General features: G+C 40.3%; 3 protein-coding genes across 3 annotated transcripts; 1 reads left to right on the top strand and 2 right to left on the bottom strand.

The window, feature by feature from the left end:
* Nucleotides 1-206: 206 nt before the first annotated feature.
* On the bottom strand, nucleotides 207-8,332 carry fam89a (family with sequence similarity 89 member A). Its single transcript, XM_004550638.3, has 2 exons — nucleotides 7,900-8,332; nucleotides 207-5,811 (listed from the first exon to the last, which is right to left on the bottom strand). Exons 1-2 carry the CDS (start codon nucleotides 8,146-8,148, stop codon nucleotides 5,518-5,520), a joined length of 543 nt encoding a protein of 180 aa, XP_004550695.1. The 5' UTR covers nucleotides 8,149-8,332; the 3' UTR covers nucleotides 207-5,517.
* A 7,622-nt stretch (nucleotides 8,333-15,954) lies between these two features.
* Nucleotides 15,955-21,518, bottom strand: sprtn (SprT-like N-terminal domain). Its single transcript, XM_004550637.5, has 5 exons — nucleotides 20,639-21,518; nucleotides 20,407-20,506; nucleotides 20,076-20,204; nucleotides 18,505-18,787; nucleotides 15,955-17,834 (listed from the first exon to the last, which is right to left on the bottom strand). Exons 1-5 carry the CDS (start codon nucleotides 20,968-20,970, stop codon nucleotides 16,813-16,815), a joined length of 1,866 nt encoding a protein of 621 aa, XP_004550694.1. The 5' UTR covers nucleotides 20,971-21,518; the 3' UTR covers nucleotides 15,955-16,812.
* Nucleotides 21,519-21,735: 217 nt separating this feature from the next.
* Nucleotides 21,736-26,692, top strand: exoc8 (exocyst complex component 8). The gene is made up of 4 exons (XM_004550636.3): nucleotides 21,736-23,018; nucleotides 23,993-24,246; nucleotides 24,674-24,922; nucleotides 25,318-26,692. The coding sequence occupies exons 1-4, from the start codon at nucleotides 21,866-21,868 to the stop codon at nucleotides 25,720-25,722; spliced, it is 2,061 nt and encodes a 686-aa protein (XP_004550693.1). The 5' UTR covers nucleotides 21,736-21,865; the 3' UTR covers nucleotides 25,723-26,692.
* The last annotated feature ends 179 nt before the right edge of the window (nucleotides 26,693-26,871 follow it).

The following is a 26,871-nucleotide window of genomic DNA, read 5'->3' as shown; positions in this document are numbered from 1 at the left end:
AGAAACACCTGGAGAGGATGTCATTGGATCTGGTACAATCATTAATATACCCATAGATCTCATATCTCCCCAAAGTATCAAATTAAATTCTACTAAAACATAACTGTGCTTTAATTGTTGATCTGCTATTCATGTCAGTTTAATTTAGAAGTCTGAAGGCACGATCAATATTTCCCTCATAAAAAAAACATCACTCTAAAAACCTGAAAAGTACAGAACCGCTTTATTAAATTCATAACAGTATAACTATGAGAGAGTACTGTCCAAACAAACAGCAGTGTGGTCATTCATGGATAAGAGAACAGGAGGAATGATAGATGGCGGCAACACAGCCTTCACGTGTTCTCCAAATGTTACTTATTCAAAAAAAAAACAATACATAAAATCCTTCTTTTCACTAAAGCAAGTTAATGAACGATTACAATAAGAGATATAAAGAACAAACACGAATGAAATTGCATTTACTTCTCTGATTTCCTCAATAGGTTACATCTGCATACTCAGGCCTACTGATAAACATGTCACTTGTAAAATAATGAACTGTCTTGGCTCAATCATGTTTTCAAACCCAGGTTTGGACACAGGTCAGATTTGGTCAGCTGCAGAAAAGGCGCACACACATTACACACCTTCAGCTATTTTTTTTCCTCATTGGAAGTAATGTTCAAGTTATTCTCCATTCAAGTGCCACAACCCTCACTACAGCATGGGTGTGAACGCTCAGGCGTGACCGTGATTGCAGGGGCAATCCGCACTTAAGTCAAACTATGTCAAGCTTTTGTGGTTGTTTTGCACTTGGCGTCTTCGCCTCCTGATTGTTCAAAGTTGGTGCAAAGTTTGCCCTTTGATTTTGAGACTTGCACCAAACCATTGAATCATAATTATGACTCACTGTAAGTGGGTGTGACATAGCATTGTTCACCTTTAGTTCGAGAGCCATTGTTTAAGGGAAGTATGCTATTTTGTCAGGAGTCAAAACCACCCAAAAAAAAACAACAATTTTTTTTAAAGTTTACCCTGAGATGAAATCTCCATGTTACACATCCAATAATCATGTGAAAAAGGGGCATATTTTAGTCTACAGAACAGGCAACACACGTGGCAACGGTACAATATTAAGTACAATTTGCTGGTGTTCAATTTAAAGCTTCTTCTTAGCTCTCTTGTGCTGGGTTAAGCTACAATAGTGTAAGCGTACAAAGAGCACCATGCACCTGTGTAGTAGTGACAAACTCAAAGAGGGTCAGGTAGTCGTATTTTTGGGGATTTAACACAGCAACAGGCACAAACAAGTGCAAAAAACAGACTTGAAGAACAAGTGAGGAGTGCACCACCTAGCTCGGTTTACAAATGCCTCAGCTGACTTTAAGGCTGATACAAGTTCTTGACGGTAAAATTGCTACGTGTACTTTAAAGTTGTATTCTGAAGAAATAACCGCCATACATTAGGGTCCTTTTATTTTGAGGTGTACAATTTCTTCTAAGCATCAACCAAAACAGGAAGAGAGATGTCTCACTTTTGCTAGAGCAACTCAAATTTCAGTGGGTGTCAGCAGTACACCGTTCCCAACAGCTGCATCCCTGCCAATAAAATTCCAAACAATCTTTTGACAGAGAAGAGTATAATTAACAACAGATCCAAATTAGGGACTCGTTGGAGTTGGAGGAGAGCGACATGTCAGCATGACATTCATTTATTTCTGGCACAGCTTCAGAATGAGTTTTGTGAGATTGCTAAATTCATTATGTTTCAAATTCCACATGTAGCAGCTTTAAAAACCAAAGTACAGGCCAATCAGTTCATATGACTTATGGTATATGTTCATTCCCATCTTGAACATCTTATAAAAAGGCACTAATTGGGTAGACATCCAATAGAAATCCTGGGATCAAGATGTGACTCGTGTCCTAAACGTCAGTGGTTTAAAACCGTTTAATCAAACGTGCTTTCGGCTTCAGATTAGCAGTAGACTGCAGTAGTAAAACAGGTGCTTTACCTGACCCTAAATGTGTAATCCGACTAGAAATGTTGGCAGCAGTCGCATACAGGTGTACTTCACAGACAAAGTTAAGTTTCATTAAATGTGGATCATAAAAAGCAACAGAGAGAAACAGAGAACAATCATTTCAACTTATCAGAACACTGGAACCAAAGTCAATGGACTCTGTTAAATAATAAGACTAGTCAGAAAGTTGCAAATGCATTATGGAAAGGTTCAGAATAAAAGTGAGTAGTTACATATGCAAGAGGCAAAAAAAAATGTTTGTCCAAGCTTAGATCAGGAAAAAAATATATATGATAAACCTCAAGGAGAACTTGCATCCTTTTATGGTGACAACAGAGTTTAGCTTTGCTCCACCCCAAACTTCATCCTGCTCAAAAAACAATCAACCATTGTTCACTTTGTGTCCCCATGTGATGGTAATGTTTAAAATTACTTCACACACCAGGTCCAGGTTATATGGATAACAAAACTATGTCAAAGTGGCAACTTTAAAAGTGCTTGCCAGTGGATTTTGTTACTCTCCAACACGGATTAAACCTCCTCCCAGACTAAATCCTAGGAGGACCTCCAGGGGAAAAAGTTTATGGTCTATCTCAGCTTAATCCATGTCTGGGAAATGGAGGCAGTAAGACATAGTAATGCTAGCTACTTCCCCATCTGGTGATTGTGCTGGTTTGACTTTACGTTTAACAGATGAAGTATGTAACTGAAACATTTTCCCAAAATGTCAGACTACTCCGGTTAAATCAGAAACTCTTGATGTCGACAGATTTTAGAGAGAAGTTAGAAGATCAAGGGTTACTGTGCTTGCGGAAACATGGTTTCATATCCACATGTTATTGCGACACATCTGACTCTTCACATACTTGTCATAAATCAATCCTCTAGACTTTCACTGGTCGGTGACATTTTAATTCAGTCAACTGAAAACGCTGGTCTTTGAGTGGGGAAGAAGGCGGCCAACTGTTCAAAAGGCCAACCAAATGTCCTTCATTCATCAGCTCCAAAAAACTCCTAACGACATTCGTCAAGACACCAGATGTTAAGTTTTAAGTTCAACATAGCCAGATCCCGCCTACATCAGCAACGTCAACCAAATACAATGCTGAGTGGCGTACTCTCTTTGGTTTGTGTTCAAATAGCGGACTGACGTACAGACAGGTGACGAAATATGAGCACATTTGTGCAAAGATGAACCCTCGATATCTTCTCAAAGCGATGGTGAGTTCAGAAACTCAATTTATGATTGACAGCACAGCTGCTGTGCTGTGTCTGTAGCTGTGTTGTATGCTACAGGCTGAGCTGAGACCTTTGCTGCAGAGTTTAGATACTTAGGAAGCCTGAGTAGACCATTCATGTGTTTACAAAGAGGATTTTCACATCCAAAAGTCTTAAACAGTCAAGATTTTAGATTTTAGATTGAAGGAATTTTAACTTAGTTGTTTTTTTTATTATAGATGAGGCAATGAAGGCAAGTTCTTCTGATTAAAAAAAAAAAAAAACCAACCAAAGCAAAAACAAAAGCACTTTTTTTTTTGTTACAATCTAATTAATGACCACCGTCATATTGTAATGGAAGCAGAGATCGTTAAAGAGCCCCTATAACGTATGCAAAGATGACCAAATGCTGATATAATCAGATTTATATTCCTCAAGGATGACTTAAAAATGAGCTTAATCCTGCACGGGCATCTGTCACACTTAACAGAGCACATGACGCTAAAATGAGATTGGTTAAGATCTCGATGCATAAGAGTATAAAGCACCGGGTTTTCATGTGATAGTTGCTACTAGGTCTAGAGCTACAGATGTTTATTTACACTGTAGGTGATATTTGAAGGCCACTGGGACCAGAAAAAGTTAAAAGGGACCTATTATGCAAAAATGTTTCTAAAAGGAACAAAATCAATCAATAAAAAAAGGAGGTCAGTAAGAAATCCCCATGAAGGGCAAGGGTTTTTTTTTGTTTGTTTGTTTTTAAACTCAAAGAAAGATTACTGTAAACTGTGAATCATACAAAGCCAGCATGGAAGTGATATCAGCACAATAGGTCCCATTTAAAAAAAAAGTGTCTAAAAACAAACTGCACCATGAAAAAGTGAGAAAATGTGTAGATTTTTTATTTTTTGTTTCCATAATGAAAAATGTTCCAGCTACCAGATCACAGCTCAGCTCTTGGCCATATTTGTATGTGGCTTCATAATTTCTTTTAATGCTCATTATCATCTATAATAGAATAATTCTATTATTTTGAAGAATAATTCTTGTTTCAACTTAGGTAGTCTTTGCATTTCTATTCATGTTAATACTGACCTCAAGAAACTAATATCTGAATGTTCAGTGTTTGAACCAGCCAACCCTTGATTGGGGCGGACCCCCACTTAAATTGATAAATACAATGAAACCAAGATCCAGAAATAAACTGAGTTCTGTTTTAATCTTTAAGTAAATGTTTCTTAAAGATAGATAATATTAAAGCAGAAAGTTAAATTCAGGCAGATGTGTCCTGAACACTACAAAGTCTGAGAACAGAGACATGTCTGATATGCCTGTAAAGTGCTGAAGCACTATATCTGCAACACAGCACGCTGGGCTTGGGGTTTTTCACCTCTGCAAACAGTTAAAACTGTTTCCAGCATTCTGAAGATTTCACATTTCCTGAGCAGATATCTGCTCCACCTAAAGGCAGGACGGTGAAGACCTCATACCTGCACACAAACTCAGTGGATATGAGGACCTCATCTCTTTCTCCGTACTACTACTTCTGGTTGGACCCCAAGGGGTTGATGTAAATTAATGGTTTCACCACTTAGAAGAAACACACACACTGTCTCCATTAATATGTCCACAGAGTCAGTCATCTTTTTGCACCAATGCTGATTGCAAAGCTCTGGATTTCTGGGATTCTTTCCAACCAGTAAATGCTGAGGAATGGTGCAGTAGAAAATGTCAGAGTAACAGGAAAGCAAATATTTTGTTATTTATATTATATAATAAATAATAAAACTTTGTTCATATATTTTTGTATATGTAAATTAAAAAAAAAAAAAAGTTCAGCCAAAAAGAAAGTGACTGTCTAACAAAACAAACGGACATAGAAGCAGCAATAAAGCTGTTTACAAAAAGAAGTGTGTGTATATATATATATATATGTATATTGCCGAATTTTGACTATATCGAGTCGCTGGATACAATTGATCCCAACCCCTGAGTGTTTCAGAGGTTGTTAAGAGAGTAACTTCTCAAAATATCTGATCGCTCACATCTGCAGTTTGATGAAGCTCCTGGTCACGCTGCAGAAACAACGTTCTGCAACACAAGCAGGCGGATGTTAGACCTGAGGAGGTGTTTAAGGTAGCTGGATTTTTACAGTTCCACGAGACGCCATAGTCTGTTGTCTCTCACCAGCCACTCACTCCCTGGAGGCCAAAAAGGTTTCTCCTCCAGCCTAATCCAGTCTGTCAACCCAAAAATATGCATCCACACTAAGAAAAATGCTGACAACGAGGCCTCAGATGTTAACGCGAAAGGAGTCCCAGCTGTCCCCTTTGCCACTGCCGCTCCCATTCTTGGCTGCCCCCATTGTTGCCATCCCATCTCCAATGTCTCCATCCGGCTGTTCCCCGGTGGGAGTGGAACCAGGCTCCGGGTAATACTCGTCATCCTCGTCAAAGTAGCCATTCTCCATCATGCTGAGGCTGGAGGCTGCGCTAAGGTCCTGGCAGCTCCCCTTGTACTCCTGGATGGACTCGTGGAGCGACCACAGCTGGCACAGCAGGGACATGTCCTGCTGACGCAAACCCACCTGCAGGGGGCAGTATAGGGATTAGCATTAAAAAACCCAGGGAAGTACAGCTGCAGCTAACTCATTAGCTTATTAGATTATTTTTCAGCAGCTTGTTGCCTTTTTAATTGTTCACAGTTTAATAATTAAGAAACCCAGAGATAATGTTCTACAAATTTTTTAAACGTGTCATTTTGTCTAATAACCTGGGATTATAATCGCTTGACATGAACACAAACAGCTACAGGAACCACGAACAAGCGGCTCTGCTTTCATTTTCTAAATTACTTCACGGACATATGCATAGCAGGTGCCCTTATAGTGTAGTGCCACAACAAGCTGGGTGTAAGGACACAAACATGGAGCCTAGCAAGTTTTCCTTTAAATGATGAAATTTACACCAGTTGCACCACTTAAACTCTCCAACCATCCTTCAGTGGCCAATATTGCCTACAAATAAAAGCTCAGTCTTATACTTCTGAGCATTCAGTAACCAGGATCTTTCTACAGCAAGTAAATCTTCCAGGGTTCCCACAGGCCCATTTAATAATAAAATGGGCCTGTGGGGCTTTTACCGGCATAATAGCCAATTTATTTTTTAAATATAGATGAATGAATTCATTGTTTTAGCTCCAAAAACATCTGTCTGGCAAATCACCTTAATAACTTGGCATTAGTGAAAATCTGATTTATTTCTCAACCGTTTAGCACATAAACAGAAAGATAAGCAACAAAAGAGTGACTGTAAAGGAATTATTCAAGTAAAATACCTAAACAGTCACTAAATTTAACCTCTAACAAAGAAACAAAAAGAGAAGAAAGTAATAAAAATAATCCTCGCCTGTGGCCTCAGCTGACTCTGTGACATCGGTGTGTCAAGGCCACGATGATGGTGTGTAAAGGGCATTTTTGCTGCTGACCTCACGGCTGAGCTGACAGTGCAGTTTGAACTTAGAGGCACGGCACACTCAGTGGTCAAGCATAACACAGGCAGCTAAAACGCACACCAAACACTGTGCTCTTTAAAACTGCACAGGGACAAGCTTAGAGTCTTTAAAAATATAGGACACTGACAACTTATTAACTACAACAACCCCACAGTAATACATTAACAGCAGCAAAGCAATAAGGCTAACATTAGGAACCTACTCTGCCAAGGCTAAAGGACATAAAGAGTCAGTGGGATTTAGGAAAGAAAGATTTAGGAAAAAAATAAATAAATCCAAATGCCTAGAGTTTCAGCAGCAGTTTAACCTCTTTCAGCTACGTGACTTCACATAAGAAAACAAGCTATTGTTAAGCATTAACCAAGATTGCTGGGAATCTACCTCAATAATGAAATCTGGTCCGGTGATAGTATGAAAATCCTTGCTGCTGGCAAGGGAGTGTAAAACAGTGTGCAGTAAGAGTTTCACTCTGATTACATCTCTGCAAATGTGATAGCAGGTATTAGTTCACTGAAGGATTTTGTGTTGGTTTCTGTATGTCACAATAGAAACTTTTATACTGAAGCTAAAAGGTATTAAAATGAGCTTAGAATCCAAATCAGCACAAGCCTAATGGCTTAATTTGTCTCATCCAATGCAAAGCTGTTCCTGATCCCCTTTTTTCCTTCTTCTTACATAGGCTGTTATTAACACCAGAGTCCATTTAAAAAAAATCTCGTTTTTATCCTCAAGTGCTTCTAGGTGGTTGGGTGGCATGTTAAGTTAATTAACTAGCGAGTCTTTAATAAACAGAGCAAGGAGAAAACACACTTAACAGAAGTGATAACAATGAACAGTGAACATAATTTGTATGTTCACTGAACAAAAATCCCAAACAGACAGGACATAAATCAATATTTTTAACTTCATAATTTATTTATATAATGCAGAACGGGTTAATTTTGTATGCCGAATCAATCAAAAGACTATTGTTTTCAAAAAGTCTTAATTTCTCAGCTAAAATGCACACAAGTTTGTCCAAAAGCCGAAAAAAGAAAACTTCTGCAGTTTCTTTAGGGATTTTGGTTGAATGGTTGTGAATGTAAATCGCTAGGATTAAACCAGCAGTGGTAAACGGACCACTTTCCTGTCGACAAATAAAGGAAAACACTGAAAATGTTACCATCTCTTTTCGCAGCAGAGCCAGTGCTGCATCGAGGTTGGCCGGCTTGTTGGCCAGCAGGTTATCGGCATTGTTCCTGCCTCTGCTCAGGTCGTCCTGGATCATGGTTTTCTTCACGTACATCCTCTCCATTTCTCTCCAGGAGCCGCCGCTTGAGTTCAGCAACCCGCTCAGGCTCTTCGGCAGCGGCGGTAGACCCTCGATGCAGGCCATTCCCCCCAGCGTGCCGTTCGTTGACTTACCATTCATCGTCTTATGTGTTACGAAGCGGGGAGAGCTAGTGTCTATAAAGTCCTGGTTTTTTTTCAGTTCAAAGACGCCACAAACACTGTTATCACACAGCAGTCTCCCACACTGAACAAACCGAGCAACAGCCGTGCTTTTCTCACCCCAGGGTAGCCAACGACGCCACGTTCAGTTATCCCGAGTGAAGCCGCTGGAATTCCGGTATGATCGTCAAAATAAAATCACATCAGCTTAAAAAAAGTGTGATGAACGTGGGAAGAGAGGAAAAACAAAAATAACAGAAACAATAATTGCTAAAGCATACTGGCTTTTTTCTGCCTGTAATATTATAAGGAGAAGCGTGAAAACTTTGCCTTGTAATATCCATCCATCTTCTTGCTCACTTATCCAATTCAGGGTTGCAGAAGGGCTGGAACCCATACCAGCTGTCACTGGGTGCAACACGTTCTCATCCCAGATCGCCAGTCCATTGTAGGGTTTAACCTTTAGATACTGATAAATCTAGAAACATCATTTAACATGAAAAGCATGTTTTGGTGCTTTGGGAGGAGACCACTTGGATAATACAAGCTAGACACAAGGAGAGCAAGCACTCACAGCTGGCTTTAAGAGTCAACCACATATCTGAAATGTGCTAACCACTGCACCACCATGCTGTCCTGCTTCGAACCAGGATTAATAGAAGCCTTTCTTTTACTAGAAGTTATATTTGTACTACCTTTTTTCTGTTGCAGAATTCTCCCACAGGTGGATGCTTTGCATCTCACACCTCTTTTTTTTTATTACGATGTATCCCTTATGTTATAAATTAGGATCATAATTATAACATCTTATACCATTCTCAAGAAAAAAAAATCACTCCTGCAAGTATTTCTTTTACAAACATACAACTCAACAGAACACATGCACTGAAACAAAATAAAAACGTGGAACAATAATCAAAGTTTAAATGCTGTTCTAAGAGATCCTATTACAATCATATGGGTGTTTTCTCCATTTCTCCATTGCACTACTTTCAAGCACTTTGCAACCATGTCCTCTAATGTGTGCCTCTCTATTTTATGCCTTCTAGTTTTGTATATATTCATCTTGTTTGTATATACTCCTCTGGTCTGCTATTTATTCTTGCTGTCATACAATTGATATTTTTAATCCTTGAACAGTTGGTGTGGCGTTACCAGAATTTCGTTGTACATGTCCAATGACAGTGGAAGGAGATTCCATTCTTCTATTCTATTAAACTTCTATACGACGTCCCCCGGCTTTTACTTTGAAAAGAACTTCTGGTTATGTTTTGGTGATTCTTGTAAAGTGTCCAAACTCGGATTGTGGCCGAATAGTAAAATCCGCTTCCTGTCCTTTAACACAGTGGCTGCTGGGCGTTTCCCTGCCAACACGTATATGCATAAAACATGCAGACTTTTATTTAAAACACATATATTTATAGGAAATCGTGTATCTTATTGAACAGATCTTTGAACAGATACAAAGAATACAATTTAAACAGACAAGAGATGAGATGGCATTTAAATGTACATTTGTACACAATCTACTCTAATACAACAAATTGCGCGATTATATTAAAAACACTGAACAACTGCTTACCCCTGAATTTGAAAAAAGAAATCTTAGAAATTTCACATATGTAAAAAATTGCTTCTACACTTAAAAAGAAATCACACATTGTGTGTAAATATGTCTACTCCAAATTTTCTTTTAGCATTAAACTTTAATGTTTGCCCGTTGGTTTATTTGAAGAGTGTGTCCAGGTGACCTATTGTAGGCAGAGGGGTTGAAGGTCGTGATAGTAGTGTGTGTGAAAGACAATAGTGCGAATAAAGGACAGATGGTGGGCCTTACTTCCACCCCCCAGCCTGCAGCCCGATCACAACAATAACACAACAATAACCATGAAATCAGCACAAAAGCATCACACACGCTCCTCGGAAAGAAAGAAAGAAAGAAGCATGTGCTGTGCCACACACACACACACACACACACACACACACACACACACACACACACACACACACACACACACACACACACACACACACACACAGGCAGATGGATGAAGCCTGAAGCCCTGTATTCCTATTCGCTGTACTGAAATTAATGAAATCTTAAGATTCTTTTCTCTACTTCTGCTAATGTGCTTCTTATAATAACCATTAAAAGTGTTAAATGCCCTTATGAGACTCAGTCAGGGTCTTCATTGTGCATGAACTTACTTGCTTGCAAGTGGCCCCCCAAAAATGCTGATTTTATGATAACTTGTGCTTCTCTTGGCACGTTGTATAGCACAGAAAGTGAATATGTATGAGGTTCTAACGTTCTGCTACACATTTACTTTCAAAACTATTCAAAGTATGCTAAATTTGAAAGTATTTTGATAGACCCGACAGTTACTTTAGATTAAACATTTTTTAGAAATATTTTCTGCTTCAAGTTTTGTGACAATGACTGATATCAGCCTTATGTTAGTTTATAACATATAACATTTAGTAGCCGAGGTAAGATGAAAGACCTATGTGAATTCGCTACTCCCAGTATATTAAGCCCTGCATGGAGGACATCATTAAAAATAACCAGGAGAATGGGAACAAATAAGCAAACAAACACAATTTTTAGATCCTTCTAATATTCATACATCCTTGTTAAAATGTGACAGATTAAAGCTGGCTAAATAAAGCATCATAATGTGTGAGAAAAGCAATTTAAGTAACTTTGGATGTGGAATGGTTATTGGTGTCAGACAGGCTGCTCTGGGTTTTTCAGAAACAGCCTGTTTACTGGTATTTTCCCTCACAACCATCTCCGAAAAAGAAAAATGTCCAGTGAGCTGCAGTTCTCTGAGTGAAACTGTCTTATTGATGTCAAAGTCTGAGGAGCATAGGCTGAACGGAGCTCATAGGAAGACAGCAACTTAAACTTCATTAATTACTCCTTACAATCAAAGTATGCAGAAGAGCATCTCTGAATGTACAATATGTCAAATTTTTGAAGCAGGTGAGCTACAGTAGCAGAAGACCACACCAGGTGCCACTACTGTCAGCTAAGAACAGGAAACTGAGGCTATAAGAAAGCTAAGAGCCATTAAATCAGGCTTCATATTTGTATATTCATATTTAATAACTTTGAGACAACACAGGATGTCTTTGTGAAAACCTTGTCCTCATTGTCCTCCTCCCCGAAACCCTGCTCTTACAACAATTAGCCATCAGCTGATCGTTCACAGCTGTACAGTTTAGCCTTTTAGACCAATCAAAGACAATCTGTTTTGTCCAGGGTTTTTATAAACAGACAGGTCCTTCTATAAGCTCCCACCAGCAGCAGCAGCACCACCATCATCATCACTACCTCTTGAGATCAAAGGATTAGGCATATGATTGCAACCCCCTAGGGAGGCATGTAACCCTAGCAGGGTGGTGTTAATCTGCCTTTCGAAAAGCACAATGAGTTTGCGTCATTTACTGGATCCAGCTAATAATGGTCTAAAGATATCAGCTTATGTTGAGCTCACTGCTGGCAGTACAAAAGCTACCAAAGGAGCTTTATTCTGTTTCTTTTTTCCCTCAAAATTTTCAGTTGTATTTTTCTTTGTAGATTTCAAGCATTTTGTATATCGGTCTGTGTCTATATGAGATATTATGCAATAAATCGCTAAAACAACTGTTATTGAGGAAATTAGTTAAGCTTAACGAATACATACATTTCATGCACACACACACACACACACACACACACACACACACACACACACACACAGTCTATCCCTCAAGCTTGAGCAGTGAGGACTGGGAGCTTGAGGGTCCTGCACAGTATCTTAGCTGTTCCCAGGACTGCACTCTTCTGGACAGAGATCTGACCCCTTGGTATTTCTTAAGTTTCTTGTGTTCCTTCTTCCTGATGTTGCTGCCATTCTGTATCACTACATCGATTACTACGGCCGTCTTCTTCTGCTTCTCTACCACCACTATAGCCATTACCATTTTGTCTTTCTATATCTGGAAGTCCTACAGGATCTTAGCTCGGTCATTCTCCACCACCCTAGGGGGTGTCGCCCACTTTGACCTCGGGACTTCCAGGGCACACTCGGCACAAATGTTCCTTGGTAATGGTGTTCCATGTATGCCCTGGCTGCTATCATTTTGCACCCTTCTGTTATGTGCTGAATTGTCTCAGGGGCATCTTTACACTGCCTGCACCTGGGGTCTTGCCTGGTGTGATAGACCCCAGCCTCTATGGATCTTGTACTTAGAGTACACAGCTTGGTCAGCCTAGTCTTGCAGACTTAGCTGACTGCTCAGTCTACCTGGTGTTTTGCTGGTGTTTTGCGCCTGCTAGACCGAGCAGTCAGTATAGGTATACAATACAATATATATATTATATATTAATGTATGCGATATATATGAAAACATTAAGAAATTAACTTATTAAGATACTCATGTGTCCCTACACTAGAAAGATTTAGCATCATGAAGAATAGAAATATATTAAAAGAGTGTATTTAACTTGGAAACAAGTACATTTCAGAACATTGGACAAGCTGTCACTGCTGAGATTATGAAATATTTTTAACCACAGAAGTTCTAAGTGACAGTTGATGAAATGGCAAAAGCTGTTAAAACAGCAGTTCAAGAGTAAGTTTAAACAGATTTGATTTCTGCAGAGGGATTACTTGCACCTCTACATGAAACAATAGCTCTTAAACAAACAGCAGCCAACAGGGTGACATTGCACTGAACTTGGAGCTTGTCTGGAATGCATCACTGTCAGGGAGAAACAACAGACCTGAAAGGAAATAATGTGCGTGTGTGTGGGGGTGTGTTTGCAGGAATTCAGCTCCCTATAGCGTGTCAATGTACAGAAGTTCAGGAAAGAGGGCTGGCCTGGACTAACAACTGCTGTCATGGATTTTTCCTCTGCTCAGAGGCCCTCTGCGGTGGACGGGGGTGACTGTTTCCTCCCTGTGACAAACGGGAATGGAATCAGACCGAATTACAGTAACTGCAGTGGCAATATTCTACACAGTGGTATTATAAATTAAACACACACACATAACACACACAATTATAAAAGGTTTGGAAGCCACATTAGCAATAAATAGCAATAAAAACTCAAAGGCTGGTCGGATAATACCACAGCTGAGCTTTGTTTACACTACATCGTCCTGTTCTGGAGCTGCTAGAGTGATTAAACAGCCTCTTTCTGTTCTAACAAAGACAGGAAACAGTGAATCTAATATGACTTCTTAGTGCTGCTTTCAGATCTTCCATAACCCCTACACTGCAGTTGGCAAATTCACTTTTAAGGATAAAATAAAACAAACTTAAAAATCAGACCAAATTCCAAAAGTGTCTTTAAACCAGCAGTATATACAAGCAGCTAAAACTGTTGTATAGTTTCGTGTATTTATGGGTTGTAACATTTGCACGCTTGTTTTTTTTTGAGTTCAATGTAAAAGATCCTGATATTTGTATATATCAGTAGATTTTCATTATATATAAACACTCAAAGAATCATACTTAAGAAGGATTTAAGAAGAAAACAAGACAGTGCTGAAAGGACTGTGAGCAAGTATTAGATCACCTTAACCTTATTAGGTACACCTTGCTAGTTCTGGGTTGGACCCTCTTTTGTCTTTAGAACTGCTTTGATTCTTCGTGGCACAGATTCAACAAGGTGCCCGAAACGTTCCTCTGAGATTTTGGTCCATATTGACACGATAGTGTCAGAGTTGCTCCGGGTTTGTCAGGTGTACGTCCATGCTGCAGATCTCCCATTCTGCCACATCAGATTCCAGGCCATTTGATGTTATCCTGCTGGAAATAGGCGTCATGCGCCCAGAACTTGCCCACGCCTTTACATTACCAGAAGCAGTCTGAAAGTAGGATTGAGCCACGATTTCATGTTGTTTATGCCAAATTCTGACCCTACCATCTGAATCTTACAGCAGAAACCAAGTCTCATCAGAACCGGCAATGTTTTTCCTGTCCTCTGTTGGTGACCCTGTGCCACTTATGTCAGCTAAGACTCATGTCTTAGCTGACGTGAGTGGTGCACAGTGTGGTTTTTTGTTACTGTCACCACTCAAAGTTGGATGTCTTGCATGTTCACAGATGCTTTTCTGCATATCTTGGTTGAAACAACATATTTGAGATAATCTTGCCTTCACATCAGCTTGAATCATGTTCCTTTTATGTCTGTTATCAACAAAGCATTTCTGCCACTGGATATTTTCTCTTTTTCTAGCCATTCTCTATAAACTCTTCAGATGGTTGTGTGGGAAAATCCCAGTAAATAAACAGTTTCTGAATTACTCAGACCAGACCATCTGGCACCACATCCAAAGTTGCTTAAATTGCCTTTCTTCTTAATTCTGGTTGGTTGGTCTGGTTTGAACTACTGTATATTTTCTTTATCATTTTTACATAGCTAAAAGCATAGAGTTGCATCTTCAGTGGTGTTTTTAGTGTCAGCTGTAATTTGGCAATAACAAACTTCACCCCAATGAATAGAGTTTACCGTATTTTTCAGTAGAAGCTGTTGTGCATTCAAGTACAAGATTTTAGATATTTAAGCGTAGTAGTTTTTTGAGAATCAAATATAAAATCCACCCTTGCCTTTTTCCCAACAGTATTTCCTCTGTGCCTGTGGAGCCAGATGGCAATTAAAGCTGCAGCAGCAGACTGAGGTAACTGACATGCTGCTGCCGACATGCTTTGTTGACGCCCCTGGCATTGCTCCAGTCTTTCCTGCAGGAACAGGAGGGCGTTGTCATGATCAGCAGCTGGCCTCACGCTGCCTGACCTCTGCCCTCATCCTCTTCTCCGTCTTTCTGCTTACCCACCAGCTCTGCTACACCCACTTGTCTGGTTGGTTGGTCTGGTTTGAACTACTACTGGGGCGATCGTGGCTCAAGAGTTGGGAGGTCGCCTTGTAATCGGAAGGTTGCCGGTTCGAGCCCCGGCTTGGACAGTCTCGGTCGTTGTGTCCTTGGGCAAGACACTTCACCCGTTGCCTACTGGTGGTGGTCAGAGGGCCCGGTGGCGCCAGTGTCCGGCAGCCTCGCCTCTGTCAGTGCGCCCCAGGGTGGCTGTGGCTACAATGTAGCTTGCCATCACCAGTGTGTGAATGTGTGCGTGAATGGGTGGATGACTGGATATGTAAAGCGCTTTGGGGTCCTTAGGGACTAGTAAGGCGCTATATAAATGCAGGCCATTTACCATTTGTCTGTCTCCCGTTCTCTCTCTTGAGTATGACTAAAGCGTTTGTGCTATTTAAAAAAACCCAAACTATCCAGAGTACTTTTGATCAGATGGTTAAAGTGATCTGAAGTAAACTGCATTTAAGTAAATAATGTTAGTCTTACAAAACTAAAACATTTTCACTGGCGATCTTAATATAATAATGGTCAAAAGGACATTTGTCTGATGTAGGCTGAGGAAACAACTATCAGGTTAAATCTATGATTTACTCTAAGACATGCTTGATTAAATATTGACTTGTTGACACATAAATTGGTCTTCAGTGGTTTCTGTGGGGAAGCCTGTAAGGTTTGGTTTATGTTTCTGCTACCTTAACATGATTAAACTTTTCTTTTCTTGTTTTCACTGAAAAATCTTGAAAATTCATAAAGAAATTGACTGCATTTTATAGTCAATGTCCAAATACAGGGTTAAGTCTAGACACTAATCTAGTCTTCTCATCACTTGATCATCAAGCAAATAATACATCACACCTCATCTGTATTGTTTACTGCTAATCAGTATATGTTAGCACAGTGCTAAAAGCACAGCAAATACCTGATAAGCATTTAGCTCAAAGGGTACAAAGTTTAGATTTTTACCACTTTCTTCTGGATATTTAATCATTACACAAGACAACCGTTGAATACTGGCATTGAATTCACTCCACACTGAAATATTCAGTCAAACAGACCAATAAAAATATTTTACTTGGCAATTAAAACCCAAACAGATGAATAAAATATTCAGGTAGAAATCTGTAACGTTTTAGTCATCCAAGTATTTCTTGTACTGAGGATATCACTGGTGAAGTGTTTTACTGAGTAAATTCAAATGTCCTTGCACCACCTGACCCCGCAGGCTGGGTGCAGTGCAAATGTGATGACCTGCAGAAATAAATAGCTAGTAAGTGCGAAACCTGACTCCTACAGATCAGATCAGCAGAGAACAGACGGCGTCTCCTGTTGTCTGAAGGGCAGCAGATGCAGACCTGAGGTTTGGGGGGTGGGGGTACATCCCACTGCAGGAACCACAAATCAATAATATCCACTTCCAGAGGAGACAAAAATAGGTTTTGCAGGCTAAGACAAAACGGTTTCTGAATTCAAACCATAACCGGTAATATCACACTGACGTTCTTCCGCAAAACACTGCTGTCATAGTTTTCTAATGCAGTCCAGTTCAGTGAGGAATTTTGTTACAGCAGACATAAAGTCATGCAGTGAAATCGCAGAAGTAATCATAGTGTGATAGAAAGTAGGAGAATGTCATTCTTTAAATTGTCAAAATCATTAAAATCACTATGCCACGTCTTACTGAACAAACAAGGATAAAATTTTATTGAACATCCAAAGTTAAGAAGTTTTAGTGCAACATCAAACTTATTCTGACTTTCTAAAAGTTATCACCTCCTTATTCAAGAGAGGCAGGAATCAAGATGCTCATTGATCTTTGACTCCTGGATCTTTGCTTGGCACACTGGACAACAGACCATCACTGCAAAGGAGGAGGAGGATGAAGAAGAGGAGGCAACACTGTGCAGTCCTGCTGAGGACTGCAGAGAAGCAGAAGAGGAGGGTGTGGTGGTGGCACTGGTAGTTCTCTGCAGCACTTCTGGTGATTTTGCCTTAATTGATTCCTTCGATGTTGCTGAATCGCTGCCTAAGGTCTTCTGGAAGAAGTCAAAGATGCTGGCAGAGCTGCTGCGGTCATCCCACGCCCTCTGTCTTGGCGTCTGATTCCTACCCACAGCCGCTGATGTGCTGTCACTGTCAGAATTAGTAAAATACTTGGACTGTACAGGTCTTGAAGTGCTACCCTGGGATCCGGTTGTAACTACAGATGAGACCTTGGAATGGTTTGTTATGTCAGGCCTGGGACTGGGCGTGCTGGGAGAGGAAGTCAAATGATTATTTTGTTGTTTTTGAAATATAGAGGAGGCAGAAGCAGCATTTGTGGAAGACTTTGGTGATATCAGTGAGTCTCTTTTGGTCTCTGACTTCCTGAGGCTTGTGCTATTAAAAAGGTCGTCAATGGAACTCTGTTTGATCTTATCTCCTCCTTGGCTGCTACTACTGCTCTGGGATTTTGGCATTTTCACTGGTGAACCGTTTATGTTGACAAAGTGGCTCGCGTTGCCGACAGACCTCTTTACAGGTGGCTTTTTCCCCATGGAAGTGGATGGTCTGACTGAGGTAAAAGTGTTGGAAATCCCATTGGTCTTGTTAGAGTGAACAGGAGAGGAGACACTTTTAGTCAGGGACGATGGCGTGAAGAACTTCTTTGGGGAGGGGACAGGGTTGGACAATGGTGTTTTCACAACAGGAAGTGGTGGCCTGGGAGATGGCAAGGAAGACGTTGAGTCCTGAGACTTCCCCCCAAGGATGAAGCCTTTCCCACTAAATGGGATGATGTTCCTTATATCCTGTGATCCCGAACCTGGGACAGGAAATGATACAATTTAGAGTCAGCCATGCAATGTATTTAAATCCAGTAACTTAGTTCAAGTGGACGTGGTTTGCTTTTTCTTTAATTTCAGTTCTTATATTATATCTTTTTATATACAAGACCAGAGTTTCTGACAATAAAGTCAGTTCATTTAGATGCTCTAAATCAGGGGTGTCATACTCCTTTCACACTATGGACCACATACAGTCCACTTTGATCTTAAGTGGGCCTAACCAGTGAAACTCCTTTTTCTGAAAGTGTAAAGAAGTTAATAATATTATTATTATTACTATTATTATTATTATTAATTGTGTAGTAATTACACACTTAATGTTTCCAAAGCTGTCCAGTGGGTAAGCCTAGAGTCTCTGAGGGGCCAATTCAGTAAATACCATTCTTTATATTTCTTGCATGTTCTGTAGCAGGGGGTCATTTGATTTAAATTGATTTTACATGCTCAAGTTACTCAGTGGAAACAATCTATTCACAGTTAAAAGCGGTCAGGCATAAAAGCATGACATGACTGTTGTTTTGAGGCTGTCACAGAAAATTAAGAACATTTTTCATTGAGGTTTAAAATGTTTGAAATATGAACAAGATTTTCTTGTTTGTTGGTACAATGTTTTAAAGCTTAATACACAGGCGTGTACGGGCATGTTACCTGTAGTCGTACTTGAAGGCTTGCCACTTCCTGTGGCCTTCTTCTCTGAGGTCTTGCTGGTTTTTTTGCATTTTTTGCCATATCCTTCAGGCTCCTTGATTTTGGTGTATGTGCCACCACATGTTCTCTGGTGATCCTCCCACCAAGGGTCCAGAGAAGAAGGAGCTCTATTCATGGCCCTCTTCACGTAGCCAAAGTAGGGTTTACGCTTCTGGCAGGGCCCATCACACCGCCACCAGTGCTGCCGGTACACATCAACCTCATCGTGGAAGCTGTGGTAGATCTGATGAAAGAAAGGAAAGATGGGAAGACATAAGTTTATGAAAATGGGCATGGATGCCAAACATGACCAATCCAGCCCAATAGACTGGTAAATTGACTGATTCTTACAGCTTTTCTACTCTCCCGGAGTACTCAAAGCGCTCTATACAACATGCCACATTCACCCAATCACACCCATTCTCACAAGCACCATCTCTATACTGAGATTCCGATGGGAGCAAAATGGGGTAAGTGTCTTGCCCAAGGATACTTGACATGCAGACTGGAGGAGGCAGGGATCGAACCACCAAGCTTCCAATCAGCAGTGACCTGCTCTACCTCCTGAGCTACAGCCACCCCAATGAATGGGTTTACAAAAAATTGCTGTAGAAGCATTAACAATTGAAGGTTTTCTAAAATAAAAATCCAGCATGAAAATGAACGAAGACATGAATGCATGTAATTTTGAGCTTTTACTGATTTCTGTTGTCTCTTCAGGATGGAATAATGGTACAGCATTCAAAAACAAGAAGTGGATGTCAAAGTTTGAATTTATTTTGGATTTCCTCTAATCCTCAGTGTCAAGCTCAAATATATACATGCATTCACTTAAATATTTTAATAATTGCTGGTGGAGGTTCTACAATGTCTTTTAACTTTTAATAAATGTACTAACTTCTTGTTAGTGATCACGATTCGCTCCAAATGGTAATTTTTCTTTGCCAGGACTCACTGGACTGACCAATACTCAGAGCAATACAAAAGGCCAAGACACTTAGATAACTCTCCATCTTAGATTTTCACAACTTTGGATGTGTCACTGCTTTGGCAGGGTCTGGAAAAAGACCCAAACTATCATCCTGAGATGAGAGGAAGTGAGTTTTAAATGCCAACAGGAGTGATCAAATATCCAGCCAGAATTACACCAGAAGCTTGTTAATGGCTACCAAAAACATCTGTTCAAGGTGCAAATTGCTAAGGAACATTTAACCAAATACGAGTGGGATTGTATGTTTAGATTTGGGCCTATATGCAGTTTTGATCCAGTGTGGATTAGAGAAAATCCTAAATGAATTCAAATGTTTCTTGATTACTTTGCTGTTCAATCACTGCACCCTGAACAGCAGTTCAAACAAATCATTAAAAGCCTCAAATTCCCATGACATTCAAGCCCATGATGCCTATATGTAAACTTCTGAATACAACTGTAAATTTGAAGGTTTGTATGTATACGTGGTCCACAAAACAGAATAAGTTTGAAAATGTCTCTTATGAGACTACCAGTTCAATGCTCAAGAACATACACTTACAGTGATCTTGGTCCCACTGGCTTTGTTGATCCGGTTCATGTGTTTGCAGAACTCAGGTCCGTGGCCATCTCTGTCCCGGTTATTTTGTGTCACAAACAGGAGAGCGTGAATCATTTCATGGAGAAGGGTCTGTGGCAACCAGGGAAAAATAAACTGATTAAGAACATGAAAATTGTCCTCTTTTACAAGGATTACAAGCTCTAATCTATCACACTGTCACACATTCACTGCTGGGGTTAGGAAGGTGAAATGATAGATGTATAAATTTCATCCCCTACAACAAGCTCTTTCCCAGTGTTTCTGATGTGAATGGTGTTCAGGTCGACCTCACCTCTACCAGGTCTTTTCTGGGTCTAAGCTTCAGCAGAGGCTCACTCAGCCTGATTGAACACAGTCCACCTCGACCCTCATAAGAACAAACTCCAGCACACCTAAGAGAGAAAAAAAAAGAGGAGCAGGACACATTACAGACATGCAAAACCAAATCCCGCACAAAAATCAAAGGTGTTAATGTGTAGACAACTTTGTGGGAGTTAACAAGAACAAAAACATGCATGACTTACAACGTCATTCTCGAGCTCCACTTCACCTCCACACCGCTAAGTTTACCCCAGAAGAACATGTCATTGAACTCCAGAAACATAACCCTGACGTCGGGGTTAGGGTCAAGCATCTCCCAGGACTCGTCCACAATGGACATTGGCCTCTCAAGCTGGGGATTCGGTTTCCAGTAGGGAACAACATCGCTACCACCTCCAGCTACCTCCACTCTCCGTTTCTTACTGCTCTGCCCGAAACTATCATCTACAGTACCACTTGATGACGATAATAAAGCCTGGTATTCCTGATCAAACTGCTCCTGCAGCCGAATAGCGAGCAGGAAATCCTCATCCATGACAAGAGAGAAAAGTTTTGTGGTTGTTTTGATGATATTTGTTGTTATGTTATTTGTTTTTAGTTAGCTTGTCAGCGCCAACTAGCTAATGCAGTTTGTACAGGTCTCAAACAGGCGGTAGCATTACGTCGTCCCAAAATGTAGTCTGACAGATTACCAATACGTCCAAATACTTTCTGTCATGTAACTTCTGTCATGAAATTTTCAGTGACATTTTCATATTACTAACCGTCAGACCAAAGCTAGTGCGAAGATCCGTGTGTCAAGTCTGTCACAATAAGACAAAATAAATTCCGGTACGGGTTTCAAAGTAAAACAATTAAGTAGTTTTAAACGACTAAGTAAGTTTTAAGTAAAAGCCTGTTTTCAATATGGCTATTTTCTTTGTTGTTTTGATGTATAAGTTTAAAATATCAAACTATCTGCATATGCGTTCTGTAGCATCTACTAATATTTTTTTTTCTAAAATGGAACATTCTTTCAATCATAAAATGCTATATCCGCTTTAGTTTTGCCTAACTACCATAAACTCGATTATGTAGTCAAGCAACGTCTTTGCAATGGATTATGGGAACTGTAGTGTTGTTCATTTCAAGTAGTTTCCGCCAGTTAAATAAATAAAAGCAACACGGCTTTCTAATATAAATCATTAACATATGTTAAATTATATAAAAAAATAAATATAAGACCCATTATGAACGACCTATGATCATTTAGATTTTTTTAAATTGTTTTATTATTTTTTTGTATCCCGTGACGTTCCAGGGTGTCAACTTCCTGTTTAGGCTACAAGCGGATATGAACCAAGGAGCCTCGATGAACTGTTTCTCTGTCCAGTTTTTTCTACATTTTCTCAACAATTTATCTCAATAAGTAAACAGTTACACGGCAAAAGATGTCGGAAACGGGGAACCGACTACGGAAGCAGCTCGAATCGCCCAATTTCGACCCGCAAAATTACGTCAAGCAGCTGTCACAGCAGTCCGATGGCGACAGGGATTTGCAGGAGCACCGACAAAAAATCCAAAACCTTGCCGACGAAACGGCTCAAAATCTGAAGAAAAATGTTTACAAGAATTACAGACAGTTCATCGAAACAGCCAAAGAGATTTCCTATCTGGAGAGCGAAATGTACCAGCTGAGCCACATCCTGACTGAACAGAAGAGCATCATGGAGAGTATCACTCAGGCCCTGCTGTCCACAGATAAGGATGAGACGTCTAAAGAGATGCAGGCAGCTTTTCCCAAAGAGACTGAGGAGGTGAAGCAGAGGACCCTCACCTCACTGCTGGAGAAAGTGGAAGGGGTTAAAAACATCATGGACACCCCAGGCAGGCACCTTATCTACAATGGGGACCTTGCAGAGTTTGATGTTGACAACATGTCCCCCATTCAGAAGGTGCACGCTTTCCTGATGAATGACTGTCTGCTGATTGCCACCTGGCTGCCTAACCGCCGTGGCACGGTTAAGTATAAATACAACGCTCTGTATGACCTGGAGAGCTTTGCTGTGGTTAACGTGAAAGACAACCCACCAATGAAGGACATGTTCAAGATCCTAATGTTTCCAGACAGCCGCATCTTCCAGGCAGAGAACAGCAAAGTTAAGAAAGAGTGGTTGGAGATCCTAGATGAAACCAAGAAAAACAAAGTCTCCAAAGACAGGCATAAGAAGGAGGAGGAGGTCCCCACTTCTCCTGTTAGAGCTGAGGTATCCACCAATCCTTTTGATATGGATGATGATGAAGACACGGTTGATGGTGAGGAGAGCGTGAATCTTAGCCTTGAGTGGATCCAGGAGCTGCCAGAGGATCTGGATGTGTGCATTGCCCAGAGAGACTTCGAGGGTGCTGTTGACCTGCTGGACAAGCTCAATGAGTATCTCAGAGATCAGCCTGTCACCCCGAAGGTTAAAGAGCTTAGGGGGAAGGTGGATGAACGTGTGCGGCAGCTGACAGAGGTCCTGGTGTTTGAGTTGTCTCCAGATCGGTCACTTCGTGGCGGTCCTAAAGCAACCCGGCGGGCTGTTTCCCAGCTCATCAGACTAGGTCCTTTTTTTAAAATCAAAAATAACAAGTTTGCACACATCACCAAAACAAATAACACCTGTCTGCTATGATCTCACTTTATATTCAGTGTATTCACAGTAAGGATGTGCTCAGCCCTCTCACAGGGTTTCCACAATTCACTGTTCATTATTTGGGGAGTTTAGCTCATTCTCTTCCATCATTTGCATGGACTTGACTTTCAAATTGCTTGTTGTCCGAGTTCGACCTTGGATGCAGTTAAAGTGTAATTTTCAGACAAATAAGCTGTGCTTGCGGTGATCTGTATGTATTCACTGTTTTTCCCCTCATCTTCAGTCAAGGTGAATATTCTCAAACTACTTAATTAAGAAAATAACTTTCCTATTCAGAGCACTAAGAGAACTAACCTCATGATAGTTTATATATAGTTTACTATTTATTTTTTGTCAGAACTGTTCTTGAATGACCGAATGTTATAAAACCTTAGAAATTTGTATTTTGCTTTGGTGCAGAACAGCTTCGAGTGGATCCATTTTTAATTATGCCCGAGTTTTGCAAACAGACTCCCACACACTGACTGGTTTGCAAAAACATGTTTATTTGCAATTTTTCAGTACTTGACCTTTTTCGGGCAAAACATTATCCTTTAGCAGGAGTATGTAGGGTATAAACCTCTTTTAAAACTCAATCAAAAGGAAAGAGAGAGAACATTTTGTCTCCTGTCACTACACTCCCAGGTATTCTTTATGTAGTCAAGGAGAGTTTGCCATCCAGTTTACTTTTTTTCCCCATTAAGCTTAATAGGTTTCAAGACATATACTAAAAACGTACCAGAATCAGCTGAGAAATAGCTACACATGTTGTACATTTACAGTCATAAATATAAAGGCCCTCAGATTCCCATAATGCATCACAGTTTGCATGTATTTGCAAAAATACAATGTAATTGCCATGAACATCTGTACTGTCTCATCACACAGTCATCTGTGTTTCAGGCCAGTCCACCAAAGCCTGTGAGCTCTTTCTGAAGAACCGCGCTGCTGCAGTGCAGACTGCTATACGGCAGCTTCGCATCGAAGGAGCCACGCTGCTCTACATCCACAAACTCTGCAACATATTCTTCACCAGCCTGCTGGAGACGGCCAAAGAATTTCAGATGGACTTTGCCGGGAACACAGGCTGCTATTCTGCCTTCGTGGTCTGGTCCAGATCAGCCATGAGGATGTTTGTGGACGCCTTCAGCAAGCAGGTAGTTAAAATGTCAGATGATAAAACCCTGAGTAATAGGTACGTCCCCTATGATTAGAAGATATGTAACATCTATCATTTGTATATTCTGCATTGTTTATAGCTAAAAACATACTAAGCTACTGAGACATGATGCAATATTTGTGTGTTCCGGTGGTGTTCTTAGGTATTAATGGTTTAAAATATGCAAATAACCAACAATGTGTTTTGGTATACAGAGGATAAGCTTCTGGATCTCAGGTGTATAAAAAAAGTTGAGTTGTTTTAGTAATAAAAAAAGCCATCTGAGAAGGGCAAAGAACTAAAAAGCATTGCTGCAACACAAGAGGATCTCTTAAATGGCAGCCAGAGCATGCAGCGTGCAAGTTAAAATTTATGGTTGTATGGTTTTCTTAATAAAGTACATTTTTTTATTTCCTCGTTGCTAGGTGTTCGACAGTAAGGAGAGCCTGTCGACAGCAGCAGAGTGCGTTAAAGTGGCTAAAGAACACTGTCAGCAGCTCACCGAGATCGGCCTGGACCTGACCTTCACCCTGCAGTCCCTGCTGGTCAAAGACATCAAGGCAGCGCTCCAGAGCTACAAAGATATTATCATCGAGGCCACGAAACACAGAAACTCTGAGGAGATGTGGAGGAGGATGAACCTCATGACTCCTGAGGCTTTGGCTAAACTTAAGGTGGATCTGAATTATTTCTGTTTTGTCTCTTGGTTCTTATGGTTTCTCACTCAGTCTTTTGTTTTCTTCAATTGTTGATTGTTTAATTGTTTTTAACCAAGAACCTCCTAAATTGAGTAACAGAAAGCAAAGCTTTGATAATCTGGTATTAATCTGCTTAAATGATTCAACTGTTGAAATTTTTCCACTGTGAACCTTTAAAGCTCCTTTTTATATAATTTCATATTTTGGGGGTTTTGCATGCTTAATTATGTTGTAATTTCTGGAGGCAGGGATTTTGGCTTGTGTGCTTAGAGCTTCTGTTACAACAAATGCTGAGGATTTCATATGAAAGCTGCCACAAATCACTGTTTTCCTTTACCTGCTGCAACATTAACATATTTATCTTTGTGCAGGATGAGATGCGCAGTTGTGGCATTAACTTTGAGCAGTACACAGGTGATGACTGCTGGGTGAACCTGAGCTATACCGTCGTGGCCTTCACCAAGCAGATGATGAGCTTCTTAGAGGAAGGCCTGAAGCTCTACTTCCCTGAGCTGCACATGGTGCTGCTGGAGAGCCTGAGGGAGATCATCCTGGTGGCCGTACAGCACGTAGACTACAGCCTCCGCTGTGAGCAGGACCCTGAGAAGAAAGCCTTTGTCATGCAGAATGCCTCCTTCCTCCACGACACCGTGCTGCCGGTGGTTGAGCGGAGGTTTGAGGAGAGCGTGGGGAAGCCGGCCAAGCAGCTGCAGGACCTCAGGAAGAGCACGAGGCCGGTACGAATCAACCCCGAGAGCACCACATCCGTGGTCTGAGACCGACAGGAACTTCTGTGGCTTGAATTGAGGCGCAAGAATGGCGGCCATGAAACACCTACACACTCTCTAAATGACTGTTCTTGCAATTTCAACTCCCAATTTAGAAATAAACATAGCACCTTTTGGTTGTTTTTATGCTGCAGGACAGGAAATCAGTGGATACATCACGGAAAAGAGTCACAATAGCACTAGAATAAGACAGCTTAAAGTGCCCATATTATAATCATTTATAGGTTTTTAGTTTTAGTGGTTCATCAGAATTTTTTTCTCAATATTTTTTTCTCAATATTTTTCTCATACTGGCTCCAAATAAAGTCCAGCCTGCTTTGATTTATCAGCCTGTCCAGTCAAAATGAGAAATGGTTTTCTTGCCATAACCTTACAAATAGAGACACAACACTCAGTAAGAAAACCCACACACATTTCAACCAGAACTGGAAACAAGGCAGCTGTTTGTTCTTTTTAAGGGCAGGTCACACTAGCCAATAGCTAAGGTGTTGCACTAATCTGATACAGATAAATCACAGATGAAAACCTGGATCACAAATGATGTGCTCCAGGCAGTGGGAGAAAATAACCTGCATTATCCTAAACTTTTGTAACTTTGCAAATGTTTTACATGCATAAAAAAATAACCAACAGCTAAACTCAAAATGCATAATGTATTAACAGTGATTATTGACACGTGATAACTAAGGAGACTAAGCTCTTCTGAAAGAGGTGCAATGATTGTGTGAGGCTGATGAATCTATTGATCAGACAAACACTATAATTACCATGATGGCTAAAGATCATTTTATTTGAAAGTTTAATTTTGAGGCTACTTATTCGACCGTTATTAGACACTAAAGTATTCAAGCACACAAGGACTTGATTAAAAGGGATGACTGAAGTGAAATGCACTGCTAAATGTTTTCTGTTATTCAAAAATAACACACGGAAATGAATAAAGATCATTATGCACAGAGTTCTCATTTTATCAATGATGAAGATGTTTAATTCATTTCAGTTTTATTTATATATCATTAATTGACAACAAAAGTTGGCCCAAGGCCGTTTCTGTTTCAAGTTAAAGACCCTACAATATTAGAAAGAAACCCCAACAATCCCACAACCTCCTGTGAGCAAGCACTTGGCAACAGTGGG

The sequence above is a fragment of the Maylandia zebra genome, linkage group LG15 (assembly GCF_041146795.1).
Source record: "Maylandia zebra isolate NMK-2024a linkage group LG15, Mzebra_GT3a, whole genome shotgun sequence".
In the NCBI taxonomy this organism is placed as follows: domain Eukaryota; kingdom Metazoa; phylum Chordata; class Actinopteri; order Cichliformes; family Cichlidae; genus Maylandia; species Maylandia zebra.
This window is presented reverse-complemented; position numbering and strand designations above follow the sequence as displayed.

Bases quoted from the DNA above. Each gene is read 5' to 3' on its own strand.
- fam89a (XM_004550638.3), bottom strand. From the start codon at position 8,148: ATGAATGGTAAGTCAACGAACGGCACGCTGGGGGGAATGGCCTGCATC. The intron at 5,812-7,899 runs GTAACATTTTCA...TGCCCCCTGCAG, and splicing joins CTCTGCTGCGAAAAGAGATG to GTGGGTTTGCGTCAGCAGGA.
- sprtn (XM_004550637.5), bottom strand. From the start codon at position 20,970: ATGGATGAGGATTTCCTGCTCGCTATTCGGCTGCAGGAGCAGTTTGAT. The intron at 20,507-20,638 runs GTAAGTCATGCA...TTTCTCTCTTAG, and splicing joins TGGAGCTCGAGAATGACGTT to GTGTGCTGGAGTTTGTTCTT. The intron at 18,788-20,075 runs GTAAGTGTATGT...TTCTTTCATCAG, and splicing joins CCAGTGGGACCAAGATCACT to ATCTACCACAGCTTCCACGA.
- exoc8 (XM_004550636.3), top strand. From the start codon at position 21,866: ATGTCGGAAACGGGGAACCGACTACGGAAGCAGCTCGAATCGCCCAAT. The intron at 23,019-23,992 runs GTCCTTTTTTTA...TCTGTGTTTCAG, and splicing joins TTCCCAGCTCATCAGACTAG to GCCAGTCCACCAAAGCCTGT. The intron at 24,923-25,317 runs GTGGATCTGAAT...ATCTTTGTGCAG, and splicing joins AGGCTTTGGCTAAACTTAAG to GATGAGATGCGCAGTTGTGG.